We start from the raw sequence: 22,860 nt of genomic DNA on the forward strand, positions 1-22,860 counted from the left end.
ATAAAGAAAAGCAAAAGCTAATTTTACAAAAGAAATCAGAGGGTTCAAAAAATAAAATTTCATTTTAGAAAAAATTAATCAGTGTGCCAACAAGATTACTAAGGCTTCCACAAGGAACTGAATATTTTCTCTCAAATTTAAGTATCTATTTGGCAAGATATAAACTTGAAAGAACACATCATGTTTTGTTTCCGGAGTTCATATACTGGGGCATAATTCAAAAGGCTCCTATACCCAAATCAATAAATGGACACATGTGGTACAAAACTAATGGATAAAGAATTTCACAGAGAAGGCAAAAAGGTGCTATATAAATGTGATATAAAGTTAAATGTATAAGATCAGAAACAAAATAACCAGGGACATAATTGAGTTAGTTACTACCTAAGTTTCAGTGTTTTCATTAATAAAGTAGGGGGTCTCCCAGAATTACACTGAAAAGCAAATGAAACAAAATGTTTGTAAACTCAAAAGTATTATGTACTAATATCTATTGACTGTCCTTAAGCAGTCAAATTGTCGTATGTTATAAAAGTAAATCTTACTGAACAGCTCTTCTTTTACTTTTTTAAAAACTTTGTGGGAGATCACTTTTCCCTTGCATCTTCCTTAATGAGCTGAACAAATTGCTGTTCTGTTTTTATAAATATCGACTCAGCCTGATCACGGACTTCCCAGTTTCAAGATGTCTAGGAATATGTTTAATCCTTAACTTCAAAGGTTCCCTGAAGAAATTCAAAATAAAAAGTCAGAGACTTTACAAAGAAAACATGATAATTTGCTTCACTTAACAGAGCTAAGAAATTTAACATCAAACCCAAGAATCAATCAGGAAAAATATACAATGCAAACTAAAAACAGAATGCTTAGTGCTCCCTAATTACTACTGAAATTGCTTGCCAGACACAGCACAAGGGGCTGGGGGGGGCGGGGGGAGAAGACCTCTCATTACATCTAAAACCTAAAAACAAATTTCATCTTATGATTTACAAAAGAAATGAAAATACAGCTAAAAGAGCAACAATTTAAACTCACCCAAGGAAACTGTCATTCTTCAAAGTGCCTCCCTTTTTTTGGTCAACCATAATTTGAAAAGAAATTTAAGCAAAAGAAAAAATGTAAATAATAATGTCTATTTTATATATTCGGTACTTCGGCATAATGAATATTAGCTTTATTTCCCTTAAAAAACAAAAATGCAAATATATTTTAGTAGTCTCTCACAGCTACCTGTTCTTAGGAAGAAAAAAAAAAAGAAGGAAGGGGCGGCAGAGGAGAGGGCAGGGAGAAGAGAGGTTTAAAAAAATAAAAATCTATGACAAGTGAAAATATGAATATCATTCTGAACTCTTCTTGTTCCACCCCAGTTCATCAATTATATGCTGTCTCTTCATTTAATATTTACTACTGTTGAGGAGGTGGGTCTATAAAGAACAATAAAACATAACCTCTAACCTTCAGGCCCTAACAATATAGTAGAGAAAACAAATGTAAATAAATGGATAGCATTCAGGGGACAGATTAAAAAACAAAATTCAAAACCAAAAATATATATATATACATATATGCACACACATTAAGTCAGAAATGGTTAAAGAACAACACAAATTATAAAACTACGTAACTAGAAAAGCAGAAGACTAAACCAGCAGAAGAAAATGAGTTCTCAAAGAAAAAATGGTTACTGAGAAAATGATAGATGAAAATAAACATATTCAAATAAGTGATGAGTAGATACCTCATTAAGGATTAAGTATGGACTGAGTAGAAGGCAGGAAGAAGTAGAAGACTGAATAGAGAAATATTAGGGAAAGAATAAATGAACAGTAAAGAAGGCAGATTATTACAACATTGTAACTTACTGAATTATATGCAAAATGTTAAATTAGACATTACATGTCAAACCTCAAAGATTTATAATATTAAACAATCTAATAATTTATGTGAGAAATATAATCACATAAGGAAAAAATTAACCCTACAACTCCAGATCCTAGCCCAGTGCCAGATAATGTTAAGAAATTACCAATTGCAGAGTAAGTCAAATAGTTTTAAAAATATGGCAAAATATAACAGTGAAAATGAGAAGGGAAAGGAACCTTCTCTTTAAAAACATAGTCAAGATTTATTAGCAACGTAATTCATTAAATGATAATTACAGGAAGAAAGCGGAGAAAGTAACATTTATTGTTGTCTATTTTGTGTCTCATTTTGCTATCTGATTTAAGCCTCCAAATAACTGGATATAGTAGGTACTATCCCCATTTTACAGATGATGATGCTGAGGCTGAGAAATTAAACAATTTGCCTAAGAGCATACATCTAGACAAAAGCAGAGTCAAGATTTATATCTAATTTTAAGCGAGTACTTGCTGCCTTTGTTCAAGCTAGTTTCCTCAGAGAAAACTAGAAATGTGGACAAGATCTAAGACATCTTTTAATGTACATGAGTCCCCCCTAATCCATGGTTTCTCTTTCCTAGGTTTTAGTTACCTATGGTCAACCACGGTCCAAAAACATTAAATGGAAAATTCCTGAAATAAACAATTCCTAAGTTTTAAATTGCACACCATTCTGAGCAGCATGACGAAATTTTGTGCCCTCCAACTCCAAGCGACCCAGGATGTAATCACCCTTTTGTCTAGCACATCCTGTTCATTAGTCACTTAGTAGCTGTCTGGGTTATCAGATCAAGTGGGTTATCAGACTGACTGTCCCTGGTAATGCAGTGCTTGTGTTCAAGTAACCCTAATTTTACTTAATAGTGATCCCAAAGCACAAGAGTAGTGATGCGGGCAATTCTGATAAGGCAAAGAGAAGCTGTAAAGTGCTTCCTTTAAGTGAAGAGGTGAAAGTTCTCAACTGATAAAGGAAAAAAATCCTATGCTGATGCTCCTACAATCTATGGGAAGAATGAATATTCTATCAGTGAAATTGTGAAGAAGAAAAAGAATTTGTGCCAGTTTTGCTGTTGCACTTCAAACTTCAAAACTTACTATCACATTGCATTTAAGTGTTTAGTTAAGGTAAAAACAAAAAGACATTATATCTGTAAAATAAGATATTTTGAGAGAGAAGAGAAATGGAGACCACATTCACTTAACTTTTATTACAGTACAGCTGACAACCCATGAACATGGATCCACTTACACTAGGATTTTTTTCAATAAATACTTTCTACAGTTCTACACAATTGAGAGGATCGGGGAACCAGTGCCCGTAACCTCTGTACAGTTCAAAGGTCAACTGCATACTGTTATAATTGTTTTATTTCATTATTAGTTATTATTGTTATTCTCTTACTGTGCCAAATTTGTAAATTAAACTTTATCACAGGTATGTACGTACAGGAAAAGACATAGTGTATACAGGGTTTCAGTACCACCTGTGGTTTCAGGTATCTACTGGAGGTCCTAGAATGTATCCACCATGAATAAGGGGGAACCACTGTATAAGATTTTTTGGTCATTAACTTGGATATTTGTGTAGTAAAGCTGTTTTTCAAGGCAAAACTGTTTCTTTACAATCGTATTTTTAACAATTGGGTTCCCCAATACTTCTTATCTACACCTACCAAAACTGCAACCTTGATGCAGAAGCAAAACAACAAAGACATGGAAGTACCTAGGCAAAACAACAAAAAAGATGAAAAATGGAAAACCTAGAGATAAAACATCTACTTTGCTAACATGGTAAGTCTAAGAAAAATGCAAACAAGACAATTAGCAAAAGATTGCTTTAATTTAATATAATCTTTTCACAGGATAAATATGCATTAAATGAATCTCCAAATTTAACTTTAAAAGCAGCCTTAATGTATGTATCTAAGTATTTCCTTTCCTATTTTCTGCCCCTGTCTATGTCACTTACTACTGAAGTAGGGTTGTTTATCATAGGCAAATAAGTACAGAATAAACTGTATCTGGAAACAGGCATAATGTGAGTAAAAGAGAAAGGACAGTATCAGAGATTTGCTAATATCTTTGAAAGTAAATACTGCCATGCGAAGTACATATTCGTAACTTTTAGAAAATTAGTTAGAAGCTAGTGATAACAACAGATTAGTGGGCTCTTTCAGGGTTTTTGCTCTTGAAAACATTATTAAAGGGCTGGAAAGAAGCTGACCACTTTGGTTCTCCTGCCCTGAGACTGAATTCTAGTTCAATTTTCACAATTTACATCAACTAATAGGAGGTACAAAGTTGTCAGGATTTACAAGCAGATGACAAAATAAAACAGGATAAGAAAGCACTGAGATAAACTCAAGACTTGGTTTTGAAATTATACAGGTATACAGGTATGGGTTTTAATATTCCAAGTATAATGTATTGATAACCCGGTTCACTGATACATCTTAATCTCCTAAAAATCAGTTCCTGGGGTTTTTCCTTACCTCAAAGCTATCCTTGGAACAAGTCTCTTCTTCTAATCATCTGTTCTGTTTTTCACTCTCTACCCACTTCTAAATTTTTCTTGTCCCACGGCAGTACATCAATTACATCAATTACCTACTGCCTTTTTATTTCATATTTACTAGTGATGAGGAGTTGGATTTATAGTGAGCACTAAAACATAAGTTCTAACCTCCAGGATCTAACAGTATAGTAGAAAAAACAAAAGTAAATAAATAGCCATGACTATGTGATAAAAGCTATAGTAGAGACAAATACAAGCACTTGATTCTACCCAGTTACATTTAGGTTTTAAAAGATGAATAGATAAATGTTCACAGAAGGGACAAAAAAGAGAGGGACACTGCAGAGAGAAATAAAATAGGTGCAGACAAAGGAATGAAGACTCAGACTGATTTTAAGAACTACCAAATGGTAGCACAAGGTACAGATGAGGAAAAGGTGGGAAAAGGTCAGATTTGTACATTACAGGGTTGAGACTATTCAAAGTCACAGGGAAGAAAAGGCATGATGTGATCACATCTACATTTGAGAAAGTTCAGAGCAGTGGTTCTCAATGGGAGGCAATTTTACCCCAGGGGCATTTGGAAATGTCTGGAGACATTCTTGATTGTCACAATTGCAGGAGAGGAGATGCTCCTAGCATTTAATGGGTACAGGCAGTGATGCTGGTATGCATTCTACAATGAACAGGACAGCTACCTTCAAAGAATTGTCTGGTCCAAAATGTAAACAGTGCTGAGGTTAAGAAACCCTGGTTTACAGCCAAATCCTAGGGTAGAGGAATAAGACTGGAGGCAGATCAGACAACTTGTAAGTTCTAAAAGAGCAGAGGCCATGTTCTCCTTTATCCTGCAACTCCACATCTACCCTAGTGTCAGATATAACATAGGGACTCAATATTTACTTGGTAAATGAATGAATGAGCTCCAGGCAAAAGTACCAAGGCCCAACATGCAGCTATGACAATGGTAAAGGAAAACAGATTCAAAAGACTAGAACAGAATACACAGGCCTCACTGAAAAAATCTAGGAAAGAAAAATCCAATTTACCATCACCCTGATCTTAAATGATCTTCTGAGTTACAGCAAGAAGCTCAATTAAAAACATAAACAAACCTTAAGTGCAGTATGGTATTTTGGAATGGATTCTGCAACAGGACAAGGTAATTAGTGGGAAAATGTGGTGAGATATGAATAAGGTCTGGTGTTTAGTTAATAATAATGTACCAATGTTGGTAGAGTAGTTTTGAGAAATATAACAAATAATGTAGGATTGTAACATTAGGGAAAGCTGCGTAAGGGGTATACAGGAGCACTTTGTGCAACTTTTCAATAAGTAATCTCTTATTTCAAAATTGAAAGTTTGTTTTTTTAAAGTATTTCCCAAATGTATCAAAACTTAAATATCGGATTCTACAGATTAATCATTTCAATCTATATTTTAAGAAAAGCTAAAATGCTAAGCTTTTTTTTTTCTTACATTCATATTTGGTAATACCACATTGCCCAAGGAAAAGAGCAAAGAAAATCTTTAGAGGCAGCCAGACAGAAAATGGCAGAGGAATCAACAAAAGAAGAAATAAGTCAAGTACTACAAACATTCATATTTTTAAAAGAAATCTGACTCATACTCTGTGATAACTCGAAATGATACACTGCATCACTATGCAGGCAAACTATTCTGCCAAAAACCTAATGATTTTTTTCTTTCCATTACCATCCTAGTCACAATTTTACAGCAATGACAAGACATTCAAGACTGTCATCAAGGTGAACTGATGAGACATGACACTGAACTATGACTATTAATAAGCAGAGTCATTTTGGTTAGTCCAGCTTCTCTTTATAGAGATTTCAAAACCTATATGTAAATACAAAAAAAAAAAGAAAGCAGGTAAAATTGGCATTATTATAGTACAGCTTTTTTTTTTAAATAAAGAACTAATATTTTCCTGAAAATTTTAATAAAAGAAAAATAATTTATCTTAAACCCTAAAAATGAAATAAAAGTCTTTCAGAAAACAGTTACATGCTTGGTAATTAATTCTATTAACCTGAATACGTACCCATTGCATTTCTCTGATGAGACACAAAACTCATAGTATTTTTGCCATATTTACATCCCCTACACCCATGTCACAATATTTACTTATCTGACCATTAATGACCTGGCCTAAAATACTTTATCTGATTTTATAAATATTTGATATCCTTTTGTAACAAGTGACTAATATCAACTTTCTTGAGTAGCCGTTTTACCATTTGAAAGTTTAGCTTATTGAGAATAAGGCATAAGGGGGAGGGTATATAGCTCAAGTGGTAGAGTGCATGCTTAGCGTGCACAGCGTCCTGAGTTCAATCCCCAGTACCTCCTCTAATTAACCTCCCCCCCAAAAAACTAAATAAAGTCACCTAGAAAACATAAAAAAAAAGAGAATAAGGCATAGCATAATGGGAGTCAGCCTGGCTTCACAATTCACTAAATGTGTAACCTTGGTCAAGTCACCAAACTTTTTCATGCCTGAATTTCCTTCTCTGTAAATTAAGAATACTTCCTACATACAGACCATTTAAGTTTTAAAAGGAGAAAATAAATGGAAAATGCTTAAAGTAGTGCCAGGAACATAGTCATTACTCACATAGCCAATATTAAGAGTAAAGCTATTTATTACCAATCATTTTTGCACTTTCACTGCCTATCACAGGGTTGCCTGACAGTGTGTTGAAAGAACAACATAACATAGCGCCCTTACTATATGGATCTGCATCTTTTCCAAAGAGAGGATAAGCCTTTCCCTAGAGGGGAAGCTCCTATTACATTTACCCTCTCCTTCTTTCAAGTAAACTGTTTTACCCGCTAGTATAATTTTCTAAACGCAAATATACTCTAGTGTCTCAAATCCTTTGTTGTTTTAATAGCTGTTCATTCTAGTAAGAATATACAGAAATCACTATTTAACCAGGACAATCATATGTTAAAAAATCAGCATCCATCATTACCATACCTTTGGAAAACAGGTCAGAGAAAACAATTCAGAATGCATCAGAGACAAAAAGATGTAAATCATAAAAGAGAGAGTAAGAAAGAAGATAAAGTGAGAAAGTTTAGCATCTGTTTAACTGAATCCCAGAGGAGAGGAAAGAGAATGGAGCAGAGATGATATTTTAAATAAAAGATAATGGTTGAGGATTTTCCAATGCCAATAAAAAAATTACAGATTCAAGAAGCCTAATAAATCTCGAGCTTGATAAACAGAAAAAATTGATACTAAGATATATCAAAGTCAAACTGCAGAAAACCAATGGGACAAAATCTTAAAAAAGCAACCAGAAAGAGATCATCTTTCCAGGAGCAAGTTAGATTTAAACCCAAATATATCAAAAATTATACATAAAGGACAAAATGCCCCAGACAAAACATAAAAATTGTTATATTTTTTAAAAGCTACTTCTGTGCTATTTCTAAGTGATACAGAAAATAAAACGATATAAAAAGTAAAACAATGGACAAAAATGTACTATATAAACATTAAACAAAAGTTATATAAAACTGTAATACTGACAATCAGTCTAAGTATCCAGAAAAGGAAGAAATAAGCAGAATTTGGACAGGCAGAAGAAAGACAAAGAATAACATTCCTGGCTAGGCAGGAGGGTGGGACTAAGAGAAGAGGCGATGATTAAAATATGAAAGTCTCTGAAAATCAAACGTATAGACACCATTAAAATATTTTAAATCACCTCTTATATTGCCTTGAGCGGAAGAACAACATAGCAAAGGTAGAAATAAGTAAGATTAATATTAGTGTTACACAGTTGGACTTGAAAAGAAGAGAGGGAAAAGACACCGGGAGGAAGAAGACTAGTTTCAAGGATGCTACAGTAAGACAAGGGCCTGATAGCAGAAGTGAAAGGGATGAATCTAGGAGACATTTCAAGAGGAAGACCTAACTGCATCAGTTCTCCTTCTTTGAAACTTTAAAGGCAAAAAAAAAAAAAAAAAAAAAAGTACTATGCTTTATAAAAATAACCAAACTATTTCTTTTCCACCATTATAACTAATCTATACTATGATACAGTTGTCCACTAAATCAACCTAATGATATATCCCATAGTAAACAGTTTTTGTAAAAATAAAATACCAATGAGCTAATCAGCCTAGATAGGTACAGTAAATATAATCCACAATTACACATTAATATGACTTCTTCACTATAGATTACTCATATAAGAAAAAAATCTGACAGCTTTTTCCTCTTGAATGTTAATGTACATAATATGAAATTCTCTGACTTCACAGTAAGTAAAAAATATTTTTATTTTCAAAATCTCTTTACCAAGAGGATATCAGCTTGGTAATGAACTCAAACAACTCACCAATGCTGGGTGGGCTACCATAGTTAATTGGTGACTCTGGTGGTCTTCCACAATGCAATGCAGCCAGAGCTGATCCTTTCCACACAACATGCTTGCAGCCTATTAAACACATGTATTTTTAATGGATACAAAGATAGGACACAAAGACAAAAAGTGAAAAAAAGAATGTCGAGTTTTGTAAGAAAATTTTCATACTCTTATTTGTGCGTAGCAAGGACTGTCTTCCAGCTCCTAATAAAGTCTGTACTCCAGGAACGCTTTGTGGAATTTCTTGCTCAAGAAGAGGTCCTAGTCGATGACATATTTGTAGCAAGTGATCAGGTGCTAAATGTCTGTAATACTTCACCTATTAGGTGAAAGACACAAAATATTTGCTAAATAAAGTAATGTAATTCTTTATAGTAAATAAAATATACTTTAAAAAACAGTGATTTGTTCTGGCTAGTCAACATTTCATTCTACTTGGGGTAGAAATTCACATTTATTCTGTGAAACCACTTCACCCACAGAATAAAATAGCCACCCAACCATCATTTAACCCACTGAGGAAAATGTTAAAGAATTAATGTAACCTAAATACAGCAAGTTACAAATTAAAAGATGTTAGTCAATGCAAATATTGAACAATGAAAAAATATACAGCATTATAACCTAAAATGGTTATGTTTCAGTTTAACACTTTAATTTTCAAAAACTTCAAACAAAAAAATCATCCAACTACAAATATAATAAATGTTTTGTATCTTTGGTATTATTAAAAAGAAAACAACTCCAAAATAGTTCAGGATTAAAGAAACTTGATAGTTCATGTTCTCATTACAAAATTTAAAAACATTTAGATAATTTCTATGCTGAATTTTAGAATTTATTTACCAAAAACCTTATAGACAGAAAGGCCAAATTCCAACGGTTAAACAAGTTTGACTATAAAATAAATGTATCAATCACAAAAAGTCTGAGCACTTTTTGGAACAACTTCAAAATATTGCTTAATTTATGTAGCATTTAAAACCAAAATATGAAATATTAATATTTTTATCATTATTTGCTTTTTCACTCTCAATTTCTCATGAGTGTACTGTGAGTTTTCCAGACACATGATATGATGTTCCAGAAGACTGAATATACCATATCTAAGAATCTGTCTTCCATTAAGCCAGACATTAAACATTCCCAAAAGTGTAAAACAATGCCATCTTCTTACAAATTTGTTTTGTTCTGGAAATAATTATTTTATAAAAAAAATTTCACTCACATTAACATGAAATGAGTTTATTATATTTAAATATTTTAAAATTTAATTTTAAAATGGTAAATATGAATAGATTATAATCCACATGAACAAAAGGAACTTCAATAATTTGTATTAATGTAAAGAGGTGCTGAGGTGATGAAGTTTGACAATTGCTACTGAAGGTCACTTAGGTTTCTTTTTTTGGTTTTTGATAACTGGAAGGCTGTACCTTTCGACTCCTTTTACCCACTTTGTCCGCTCCCATGGATGAAAAGAGTCAAAAGGTAAAACCTTCCCAGTTACAAAGTAAATAAGTCACGAGGACATAAGAAATAGTAGTGTGACTGTAGTTAATAATACTGTACTGCGTAATTGAAAGTTGCAAAGAGAGATTTTAAGTTCTCATCACAAGAAAAAAATGCTTTATTCTATGTATGGTGACAACGTTAACGACTTACTGTGGTCTACATTTCGCAATATATACAAATACTGAATCATTAAGTTGTACACCTGAAACTAAAATAATGTACGTCAATTTCATCTCAATTTAAAAACAAACAAAAAAACCCCCAGTAAAGTCTGAGAAACTGTCATAGCCAAGAAGGGCCTAAAAAGACATGACAACTTTAAAAAGTTCACTCAGTAATGGCGATTTTAATATGAACTCCTTATGATAAGATAGATTTGGGAGGAAGTGAGGGATTAAATCATTTCATTCTATCTTGCCATGTCTGTTACACTCTTAACTACAGAAGACCATGAATGACATTTTTCAAAAGTAAGCTGATATTCATTCTCCTAGGCTGAAGCCAATTATAAGGAACCTACCTTACTTTTTATCATAATACACTGTCATATAGACAACATGGAGCCCTATCATCACACTCTGATCATTTAAAACAGTACAGACTGTGGCAAACAGTAGATGGTCAGTAAATATCGGCAGAATGAATACTTCTAGAAAAGAAGTTCTAATACAAATTATACATACGACATTTCTACTTTGGAGATTCACAAAAGCACAATGACATTAAAGCCTCTGAAAAATCCTGATATAAATCTATTTAATTTTAACACACAATTTCCCAAAGTCCTTTAGCTGTAGAATCCTTTTTTCCCTAATATCATCTTGACTCAAAACATACTTTTTCAAGCACTAGCATGAAAAAGCATTCAGAATATACCAAAATATAAAATTTTAGGCTGTATTTATACTTTAATATTCCCTAAAATAATTTACTTAAAAATTTAGTAAAAGTCTAGACTATTAAGGTCCTTTCTAGTTTTAAACTTGTATATGGTAACTATTCTAATGTGACTTCTTTAACTGATCAAAATTTATTTAAAAGTGTTTACTTTATCAAGAAAGTTCATTATTTATTAACTTCAGTTTTGAGATGATCTTGCTTTAGGGTCTTCTTGCAAAATACATTTCAGGTAGTAAACCTGAAAATTCTTATTGCAGAACTGTATCTTTTTAATAAAATATTATGATTCCACTTTTTCCAACTAAATTTTTCCTTAATGATTTAGCATATTTCAACTTTCCAAAATCAACTTTCATTTTAAAGTTAGAAGAGATACTTTTGGTTCTTAAACTCTTCATGCTTCCTGACTTTGAAACCTTACACAAGCTGAGCCTCTGCTGGAAATTGTTACTGGCACACACATCTCCACACCTCGTTCTCCTTTAGGTCTTAGTTTATGCCTCACTGCCTTCCATTACCTGTTACACGACCTCTGCCCGTTCTTTCTGGACATTCTCTTTGTGTTTCCACAGCACATTAAACTCCCTTCCAAACACTCCTTTACCTCACTTCCCAGCACTCTGTAGTACTTATCATACCACATTAATTGTTCTTAACGTTTTTTTATACCTAGACCTCAGGAGAAATCTAATGATAGCTAGGATCCTCTTCCTCTGCAAACACTTACAGGTCCTACCACTATCTTGCCCTGCTTAGGGCATTCATAAGACTCTGCATGATACTAAAATTGCCAATTTACTTTGTCCATGTCCTACCTAAGAACACAAGGGATTAGATCTTGTTTACCTGTCCAGCTAGTAAGTAACGCAGTACTTACAGTTAAGTGCTTAATTATTAGATAAATGAATATATAAAAATATGTAGAAAAAAACTGATTTCTCCTTTATCTAGCCATTAAATAGTGAGGTTCCTTATGGTCTGAGATCCCAGAGCCCAGTTCTAGACTCTCTTTCCTTCTCACTCTATACTCTCTCCTTGGACCGTCTTTATGCCAAAAATTTCCAAATTTGTATCTACAGCCTAGGCTTGTATATCACACTTTCTTAAAAGACACCTTTCCTTGGAGTCCCAAGGCCTCCTCAACTCAACATATCCAAAACTGAACTCGTGATACTCAAGCCAAACCCCCTCCTCCAACAAAAAAAAGGACCCTACCTTGGTGACTGGCACCACCACCTATCCAACCTCAAATCAAAGAGTCCCTTTTATGTTTTTCTGGAGTTGAACAATTTGGACTTTAATAGTCATTGCAATGAGGCAGAGTACACACCAAATGGGAAACATAAACTTTTAGTAAGAGGCTCTTAGAATTATTTTTTTAATTGAAGTATAGTTGATACATGCATTCCAATGTTCATAGCAGCACTATTTACAATAGCCAAAAAGCCATTATTTTTCACACTTCTCATTCCCCGCTCCCACCTCATTCCAAATATCCAAGCAGGCACCAAGTCCAATCAATTTTTTTCCTTCCTATCCTTAAACCTATGTACCTATCTCTATCTCTCTAATAACAATCCAAGTTCAAATCATCTTTGCAATAAACTCTCATCTTTCCCACATCCACTTATGCCTTCTACCTCATTCAAATCTATTCCCTGAATTGGGTCAGAATGCTCTTTCCAAAAAAACACAAAAAAAACCCAAAACAGATCTGGTCAAGTCACATCTACCTAAAACAATTCATAGGTATGCTCTTTGGAGCTCCAAATCCTTCACATGGTCTACGAGCACTGAATTCCATTACTATTTCTCTGGGCACATTCCCAGGCTTACAACCTCCAGCCTCTACTTTCCACATTCAAACGTGTAGGCTTTCTTTCAAATTCTTTACCTGCACTTTTGCCTGTCAGGCTTTTCCCATGCAGTACACTCTGCATTTCTCCACATCCCCTTGCCCAGACAACTCTTCTATTTGTTTCAGATCTTCCCTTCAATGTAACTTCCTTTGTTTTCCTTCACCCTATTCAGTCTCAGTATGTTATCTTGGTTGTACATTCTCCCTGACTTTTCCTTAACTCATGTACCAGTTCATGATCATACATTTAATGACAGAACAATTTAATGCTTTTCTTCTCAGCTTCACCATAAACTATAGGAGAACAGGGAACTTTTTGTTGCCAAATACATCACATATACACATACCCAAAACATATTTTAAAAAATAAATAAAAATTATTTTTGCCACCTTTTCTCAATATTCTTCTTCGTGGATATTAATTCACATCATATGGTCAATATTTAAAATGTTTTTTAATTTTTAATTAAAATAGCTCATTTATGGCTATACATATTTGATTTTTACTTTTCAAATAAGAACCTTTTATCTCTAACATTAATTTAGGCTTTTTAGTTTGAATGAACTTCTATTTTAGTTTACCAGTAATTAAAAGAAAAACTTGAAATGTTATTGTAATAAAACCCCATATCCAAAGTGTCTATATTCAAATTCTCAGTAATTGTCAGCACACTATTATTTGGGAAAACAAAACAAAGCAAAACTTTGCATTCTCAATTCTAACGTACCCATTATTTTTCATGACCAGAGCTGCTTTCAAGCTCTCAAAGATATTGAGCACATAAAAAGTATGACCAAGTTGTAAGGTTAAGTGTGGTAAATACTAATAATACTAACACAGCTAACACACATTGGCTGCACACTAAATGCTAGGCCTTGTGGTAATTGTTTTACATGTAAAAGCTGAGTTAATGATTTTAATAACCCTAAGAGATATGTTCTACTATTATTCCCATTAATAAAGAAATGATGGTACAAAAAGATAAAACAACCTTCACAAGGTCACACACAGTTAGTGGATGGTAGAGATGAGTCAAACCAAGGCAGTCTAACTCCAGAGCCACAGTCATACTGCACACTCTGCAAAGTACCTATTGCCTCAAATGTATGCATATATCAATGTGTGAGAAAGCTATAGGCTACCATTTTGAATAGTTTTCAACACACACATTAAACTGAGCCAGAAAGAAATGTTTTAAAAATACACTTTCACTACAAAGCAAACTTGCACAAAAGCATAAATTCCTATAAAGTGGAATACTTAAAAATCTAAGAATATAAGATAAAACTACAATTATACAATAATGACAACCCTAAATACTCTCTCCCAAAATGATTAAAGGAAATCAAAGTGACCAACCCTTCTTTTCTCAGTATTTCTAAGATTAAAATTTTAAACTCTTAAAGTTAGAAGCAAGGTATAAACAGATTAAACAACGAGTTATCATAAAATGTATAATTATTATTTTAAAAAAATTTTAATGCACATTTATCAGTAGTGCTCCACTTCTTAAAATCTATGTCTCTTTTGAATAAATATTTCATCTACTTTCCCACTAAAATACAAAAGCCTGCTATATGGATATAAACCCTAATGCCACCCTACTGAAATTTACTCCTAAATCAGGGGGCTAGTCAGAGCTTTTTCAGACTTCTCATATCTCCACCCCACCTCCAATTCCAATTGAAAATCACTTGATATGGTAACAACAATCTTTGATTAACCGTCCATAATTAATAGTTAAAACCAGCGTTAAACAAATATATCCTTTTTTATAAAAATCATGTTATACTATCTGGAGCACAGGTCAGCAATCATTTTCTGTAAAGAGTCAGACAGTAAATATTTTAGCCTTTGGGGGATACTATTTCTGTCACGTGTGTGTGTATGTGTGTATATGTATATATGTATACATGTGTATTTAACAACTCTTTAAAAATGTAGTAACTTTAGGTCAGGGGCCTTGCAAAAACAGGTCTCCTGCACAATTTACCCACAGCAGCCATAATCTACCCACCCCTGATCTAAAGAATGATCCATAGTTTCCAGCAGTAGGGGTAACAGAATTCTGTGAAACAAAGGCAATTCTGCCCTTGCCTTGTCCCTCCTGGCCCAAATCATGAACCTGTTATCATTCTTTTTCAGATTACAAATGTAAAATATTTCTAGAATTATCAATTACAATTTGAACAAAAGGATCATTTTCTGCAACTGTGTATTACAGCAAAAAAGGAACCAGGAAAGAAACTGAGCTCTTTGGGTTTATTTTCCTGCATCTTTGGCTACACCAGCCTGCTTCTGCTTGGTATGTTACTGCATACAAATGGCCATCCTGTTTTAGCCAAGAGAATTTTGCCACTACCAGTTAAAGGGTAAGCGTTATTAGTAGGAAGAGAACATAAAGAACCTGGAAGCCACCAGCCACACTGTGATTAAGAACTTCTCTACCCAATTTTTCAAGAAAAGGTCAGTAGTTTGGGTTAAGAGCTCTGAAGTAAAGAGCCTAGGTTTAAACTTGCTAACCGAGTGTGGGGAAACATTTACTCTAAGTCTTGACTGTCCTCATCTGCAAGACTTGGGACTGCAGTAGCCACCACCTTGGGAGCTGGTCACAGTACCTGACAAAAGAGTTTACTGTTATCTGAGTAACACTCCTCATTACGTATTACATGTTAACCTTTCATGTTGGGAAAAATCCTTCTAGAACTAAACAGGAAAAAAAATTGGGTATCTTTTTAAGGATCTTTTTCAAAGTGAAGTTAAACACATTCATACCAACTACCTGAACTACCTGTGAAACCTAGAAATGACAGTCCTTCCTCTAGCATGTAATTAGGACGTACTTATGAAAATAAGATCCACCTAATGTTTGGCACCCAATAAGATCTGATTTGACTAGGCTCTTCACAGTATCCCTATATTTTGAACACCTGATTGGTTCTAAAACAGTTTTTCAGATCTTCTCACACCTGTTTACTTACAATTTTTTTAGATCTGAAAGGCTAGTTGCTTCTGTTTTCTACTATAGTTCTTAGTTCTAAAAGGTCAGCTTAATACAATATAGTTCTTATTTTTAGGCCTATTTTGGTATAGACAGGACCAAAAATGTTTTAAAAATTCTATTCAGTATTTAATCACTCTATAAGGCATATTACTAAAACCCAGCCCCAGGGGGAGGGTACAGCTCAGTGGTAGAGTGTGTGCTCAGCATGTTCTGGGTTCAGTCCCCAGTACGTCCTTTAAAATAAATAAATAAACTTAATTACCTCCCCACCAAAAAAATTAAATAAAGCCAAAACCCAACCCCTAAAACTCAAAACTTCTAAACTCATAATTACGAATCTGTTACCATTATTACAAAGTGTAGGTTAAATTACACCTACATTCTTTAAAGCAAGTTTACCTTTTCTGAGTATTTTTTCCCTCACTGTAATAAGCTCCACATAATATATGGAACATTTATTTTGTGCCAAGTATCCTCAAAATCTATTTATCTTCACAAGCAAATTTTCCTCATTTCACAGATAAAGAAAACTGAGGCTCAAAGGTTAGGGTCACATATTTAGAAAGTAGGAGAAACAGTAATCAAACCCAGGTCTCCTGATTCCAAGTTCAATGTTATTTTTATTATATTATAGTTTCCTTCTCAAAACTTTCCCTCCCACCATTATCACATACGTTTTATGATTATAAACTTAATAGAACCCATGTAACCATTTTTCAAGACAAATGCTCTAAGCTGAGTAACTAATCTTAGAACTCTTATATGCTTATGATTTCTTTGTAATTAAGAGTAGAGTAAAATTAATATAGAATCTTACTAAGTGTCAAAATTAATCTTGTTGGTCTATTTACTAACATGCTTGAAAGACTGTCATATTCACAACTTAGTCAACCACCTACGAATTCATTTAGGTAATAATTAAGGTAGTATAATCAATACAACTATCAATATACATTTGTCATTTAAATAAAATGCAATACTGCTCTTCCAAATTTTATTCACTACAATCTAACTATATTTTGTTAAAAAAAAATACAGAACAAAATTATCCAAAATTGAGGTTTCCACAAACCAAAAAGGATGCTATATAAAAATTAATTTAAAATACAACAAAATGACAAACTTTAACTTTAAAAAATAACATTCTGAAGTTTTGTTTTAAAATCAAGTCATATTTGCTAAGCAAAATTTGTGCAATAAGAAATATTCTTTAAAATATTACTTACTCGGTGAAGTATAATTAAAAATTCAAATCTATGGTTCTGTAGAAAAAGTTATTGTCCATTAATTTAAAGACTGAAATTTCTTTAACTATTTATTCTTAAAATGCCAATGTAAATAATCTTAAGAGAACAACCAGTTTCATTTTTAGTAATGTTTCAGTTTCAAACCCTGAACTCAAAATAACTAACATGACACATATAATGACAGTATAAAATTGTTTCAGAAAACGTCTATTTCTCCAAGTTGACTAGAATTTAGTACTTTCACACCCCAAAACTAAATCAGAATCAAATGACACAAGTAAAGGTAAATATATCTTCCATTTATACTATAACCTCTGCTGAGACAGGGTACGTGCCTGTTCTCTATCCAGATAGATACTAAATGGGTCATGTACCGTGACCATGGGCCATCTGGAGTCCAGAATACATGGATTCTTTATGTGCTTCCTTCGCAACAGGCTGCCGCCATCCATGCTGCCATGAATAACCTAAGTCTTATACACAAATCTCATTCCTCTCACAACTTAGTTTTAACTTTAGAAGGTGCATCAGACCATGTTGCTACCCAAATTTTCTTAGTATCAAAAACTTCTCATCCAATCATCCTTTTTCTTATCTGTGATCCCTGAGCTCAAATAAAGCTGCTTGTGTGTGTGTGTGCATGTATATGTATACGTGTGTGTGTAAGACAAGTAACTAAAGGTGAACCTGCTTCACATCAGTTTTCTCTTGTTTTGACCAAAGGTTCTCAATCATGTTTCACTGTTCAATATCACAATTTTTGATTTTTCAGTACCTTGAATTCTAAAATGTCATAATGAAAAAAAAATTATCATTTTCCCAATCTGTTATAAAATACTTACACTCCTCTATATTCCATATGCTCCAATAACATATTTCTTAATCCCAAAATAATTTATTTTCACAAATTATTCATGTCACCAACATAGCTTCTCATAAACAAAACAGAAACTTTACACATTTAGAATTCCTAGAATTTTCTATTTGGTTCCTATTATATAATTGCCTCACCATTTTTAGATAGAATTAAAAAAACAACTTAAATATTCTAAACAAATTTACTGTCAAAATTTTTTTCTCTAATACACTAATTTAATGCTTGACTTTCCTGAAATCAATTAAAAGCATGTTAAGATAGGAAATTATTCTAAATTTATATGCTTAGTACTCTGTTAACTAATGGCCACTCTGCCTAGCATTACAGATATAAGAATATCTGTATAGAAATACCTTCATAGAAAATTACGAATTCTAAAATTTATATGTGGAAACTACTAATAAGAAAGAAATTAACCTGTCTGGTATTGTACAAAGTAAGTTGTTTCGGATACAATTTTATTTGCTACAATTCTGTAGTGACATGATAACCACAAAATTTAGGAAAAAGAAAAATGGTTGCAGTAGGTGAGAAGTTTCTAGATGAGAGAAACAAAAACTTCTGGTCTATCTGACAAAGAAATTCTGTATGGACTAAACAATTGACATTCTTAGGATTTATTTAACTTAATGCTCACTTACGGATAAATTCATATAAAAAGGTCTTTATTAAACTCTGCTTAAAACTACGTATCTTTAAGCAAGATTTATAAAACAAAGTCTCTCTTCTCTGACAATTTCCAAAAAGAATACAAACTATTGTGATTTTAAATTACAAAATCTCTGTACAGAAGGAACCAGATCCAACAGCCAAGCTCCCTTCATGTATTCCTAAATGCTATCTGATTATTACCAAAAGAGCTTCATATACCCTCTAATCAATTTTGAAAATTTCAACCATCCAAATATTTAATGTTAACTGTTTCACAAATAGAATCAGTTAGAATCACTATACAGACCAACAAAAATTTTCTAGAAGTCTACCCACATTGCTTTAAAAATGACTTATTTTTTGATATTTACTGAACTTTATATCTTAGGCTTAATTATTTCATCCTTGAAATCTACAAAGTAACTGTACTAATAGTATCTTCTAAAATTTTAAAGTTAATTTTAGACTGTAGCCACTATATTCAGAAAATTATGCATACTTGTTTCTGAAATAATAATGTTTTTCTTAAATGTTATACAACATTATAAAGCTGTAAGTGGAATAACCTTTACTACTACTACTAAAGTTCTGATGATAACAGCAAACAGAAACCCTTACTTGATTTGTACCCGTCAGTGATGATAAAATCTTACAAAGTAGGAACTACTATTAACCCATAGTACAGACTGGTAACAGACTCCATCAGTACTATTCTGCCTCATAACAACCATAAAACAGTGCTGCACAGTTAGGGAGGGGATAATCCAACTCTCCCTGTATTATTCATGCCACTTCACAATTATTCAAGAGCACTGAATTTAACAGGTATTTAAAAATTTTTGCAAATGCCTCAAACTGTATAAAATACTGGTACAAGTATCAACACAGTAATTACACGTGGAAGAAAGAATAGTTTGCCCACTTAAGCCCTTCAACACGTTCTATTCCCCTCACATCTAACATTTTCTTCAGTATAATGATTATGAGACCTTAAAACCCTGCTATTGAGACTAGTGAGCATAGCTTACTATTTCACTGATATTATTAAAAAAGGAAATGGTAAGTGTACTACCCAGACCACCCCTGTCTAAAATCATACTGGTTCAGTTTTCAGAGTACTATATTATCTGTAAAACAGAAGGAGAATCTCTGATTCAAAAACATTTAAATGTACCTATTTTTTCCCTAAAACTGGTCTCTTAGATTTTATACCTTAACTTTCACATTAACCATCATATTCTAAATAAATGCATACTTAAGATACACACTTAAGTAAATCTTATGCATGGTTCCTATTCATCTCTGAATTTAAGACCACCAATAATTCATGAAAACTAGTACTTAAATCATGGTGAAAAACATACTAATTAAAGAGGTACTCCACAAACTGGTTAGTGTCTCAAAAATCTTCATCTTTTCACAACCTAAGAATGGCACTATAAAAAGCATTTGTACTATTTTTCTATTTGCATGCTTTCTCTAGATCTGCTTTTCAGTATTTTGAATAATCAAATTCCACAATGAAAAAGGTGAGCTCTTAAAGACAATGCATTGCTACTTCTAGTTAAACATCAGATTTTCAGATCAGAAAAATTTCAATTCACTTATTCTACAATGAGATAATAGGGGCCTAGAGAAATTTCAGACTTGCGAGAGGTTACTCTGCAGGGCTAAAATCACAATCCACAAGCTTCTGATTCCCAATCCTTTCCCACAAATAGGAAGATTTCTAATAAAGTAGAATCACTTTTGAAAAAGCAAAAACCACTATCAAAATATATAAACATAACAAATTAGCAAAACAAGAACACAGTTTTGGAAAATAGTATCTTATAAAAGCAAGAAATGTAATCAGAGTCCCAAATCCAGTAAAAATGCTTAAAAATTCCACCTCAAGATCTCATAAATATGCAATGCCACTACTTAAAGTGACACCTAGAGAACAAAACTTAATAAACCAACTAATTTCACTATTCAAACTAAGAAATCAGTAAATGACAAAGCTTTCTCTTTGTTCAAAACTTAGTTGTTTTCTTGTTATGTAAAGTTTGCCACCTATGCTTGACCCAATTTAAAAAATAAAAATTCTGATGAAAGCTTAAAAAAATGCCCTTTTGTTTTAAAAGCAACCTCATACTTTTTAAAAATAGAAAATCTGATTAAACATATACCATAGAGCCAAAAAAAAAAAACCCTTTAACTATCAAATTCCATTCACTATTAAAAATGTTTTAAATCATAAGGTAGATAATAATAATAATCCTTTTTTATAATAACTTTACCAATGACACTGACACTGCATTGAATTTTTTTTTTTTTTACTGTTAACTTTTCAACTGCTTTTAAAACTCCACTTTCCACTTGGTCAAAACTCAATCACTGTGATTTTATCTGCAGTCTGACTGCAAATGCTGATCTACACCTATTTTTAATTTCACAAGTACAAATATCCTAAATATCTGTTAATTTGAAGTTTTCTGGACATTTTAATCTGACACATAAATTCTCCTATTTAAAACACTACCAGTTAGCAGTAGCAACAAATTAACAGGTGGACGTAAACAATAGTTATTTTGGCTTCACTCATCAAAGTATCTTCAAACCAATATTACATAAATTCAATTTGCTAGGAAATAAAACTTTGTTCATTCTTAAGAAAAAAATTAGACAATAGAGAATAATGTACAAGAGACTTTGTGCTCACCTAGCTCACCATCAAATAACAAGATCCTACTATTAAGCAAAAATGTGTCCAGATACCTAGTGTTCTAAAATGTTTTAAGAGCTAACTAAATCTCAATCAAAAAGTCAAAGTTAAACCAAATCCCACACACCTAGATATTTAGTTTGATGGATATGAAAGTACCTCAAATGGTGCCTCGGATTCAGTTTATAAAGAGAATATGCTGAACGAATGAAATGAGAAAATGGGCCAGAGAACTCAAGTCTAATGAGAATACTTAACTGTTCCATGACTGTACCAATATGACTGTTCTAGTAAAAAGGTTTGAAAACACTCTAAGCAAGAAAAACCACTTCCACACAAAATATGCGGATTCTGAACCCACTGATAAAGACACTGCTTCTGCATCCTAAGTCTGATAAAGAGACCAAGAATATAAATTCATCTTATTAATATCTGAGAGATGAGAAATTCACTCAAAACAAGTTGATAAACATTGGTAACTGTTTTTACTGGAAAATAAAACGATACTCCTACAAGGATTAGACATTCCCATAATTTGGACAGACACCATTGATCACTTCATTTTAAAAAGTATTTTACCAATAGTATCCATATTAAAAAAAAAAAAACCCAACACAGCAATCTTCAGTGGTTTGGGGCTGTGGATCTTTATGATATTCAAAGATGAGTTTTGAAAAGAGATGCAAGATGAGTTTTGTCTGCCCAATTCTTAAAAATGGAATATTTTAATCTTTGGTAATTTTACAACAAGAAAAACATGGAAATCCACTTAAGATTGTCAAATAGTTACAAACATAAAAATTAAGTACTGCAGTTATCGAAAATTGGCGTTTGCTTCAAACTCCATTCATTTCAGCCAAGTATTGAATGAAACTAGCCTAAATCACTACATAACTTGAAAACAGTATGGCAATGAACGCAGTGTTAAAAGTCTCCATTAAATTGAGTAAATCTAAATACCCTTGGCTTATTTCAACAGCTCTGAGCACTTCCCAACATCTTATGTTAAATCGTAACACATTCAGACAAGAAGTTACGAGATGTTCTATATGCAAATGAAACAAAAGACATCAAAAATCACGTCATGCCTTCAACTCAAGAAGACATTCAATTCTAAGCTAGCTGAAATTTCCTAATCCTTTCAGAAGCCCTGTTGAAGTAACATTATAACTATCTCAAAACATCAGTTGCAAATATGTTTCAGAAAAATCAATGCACGGCATAGATTTCAAAGGTGTGATTTGCCCCCACACACACACACACAGGCATACTAACGACCTA

General features: G+C 32.8%; 1 protein-coding gene across 3 annotated transcripts in view; it reads right to left on the bottom strand.

Moving 5' to 3' along the window:
- The window catches only part of PHIP (PHIP subunit of CUL4-Ring ligase complex), a 122,910-nt gene that overhangs the window by 98,140 nt on the left and 1,910 nt on the right, over positions 1-22,860 (bottom strand). For all 3 annotated transcript variants that reach the window (XM_072965524.1, XM_072965523.1, XM_072965522.1), the window contains exons 5-6: positions 8,988-9,138; positions 8,793-8,891 (exon numbers count right to left, since the gene is read on the bottom strand). In XM_072965524.1, coding sequence (XP_072821625.1) covers positions 8,793-8,891; positions 8,988-9,138 — 250 coding nt within the window. The remainder of the gene's footprint in view (positions 1-8,792; positions 8,892-8,987; positions 9,139-22,860) is intronic.

This window comes from Vicugna pacos, chromosome 8 (genome assembly GCF_048564905.1).
Source record: "Vicugna pacos chromosome 8, VicPac4, whole genome shotgun sequence".
Taxonomy (NCBI): domain Eukaryota; kingdom Metazoa; phylum Chordata; class Mammalia; order Artiodactyla; family Camelidae; genus Vicugna; species Vicugna pacos.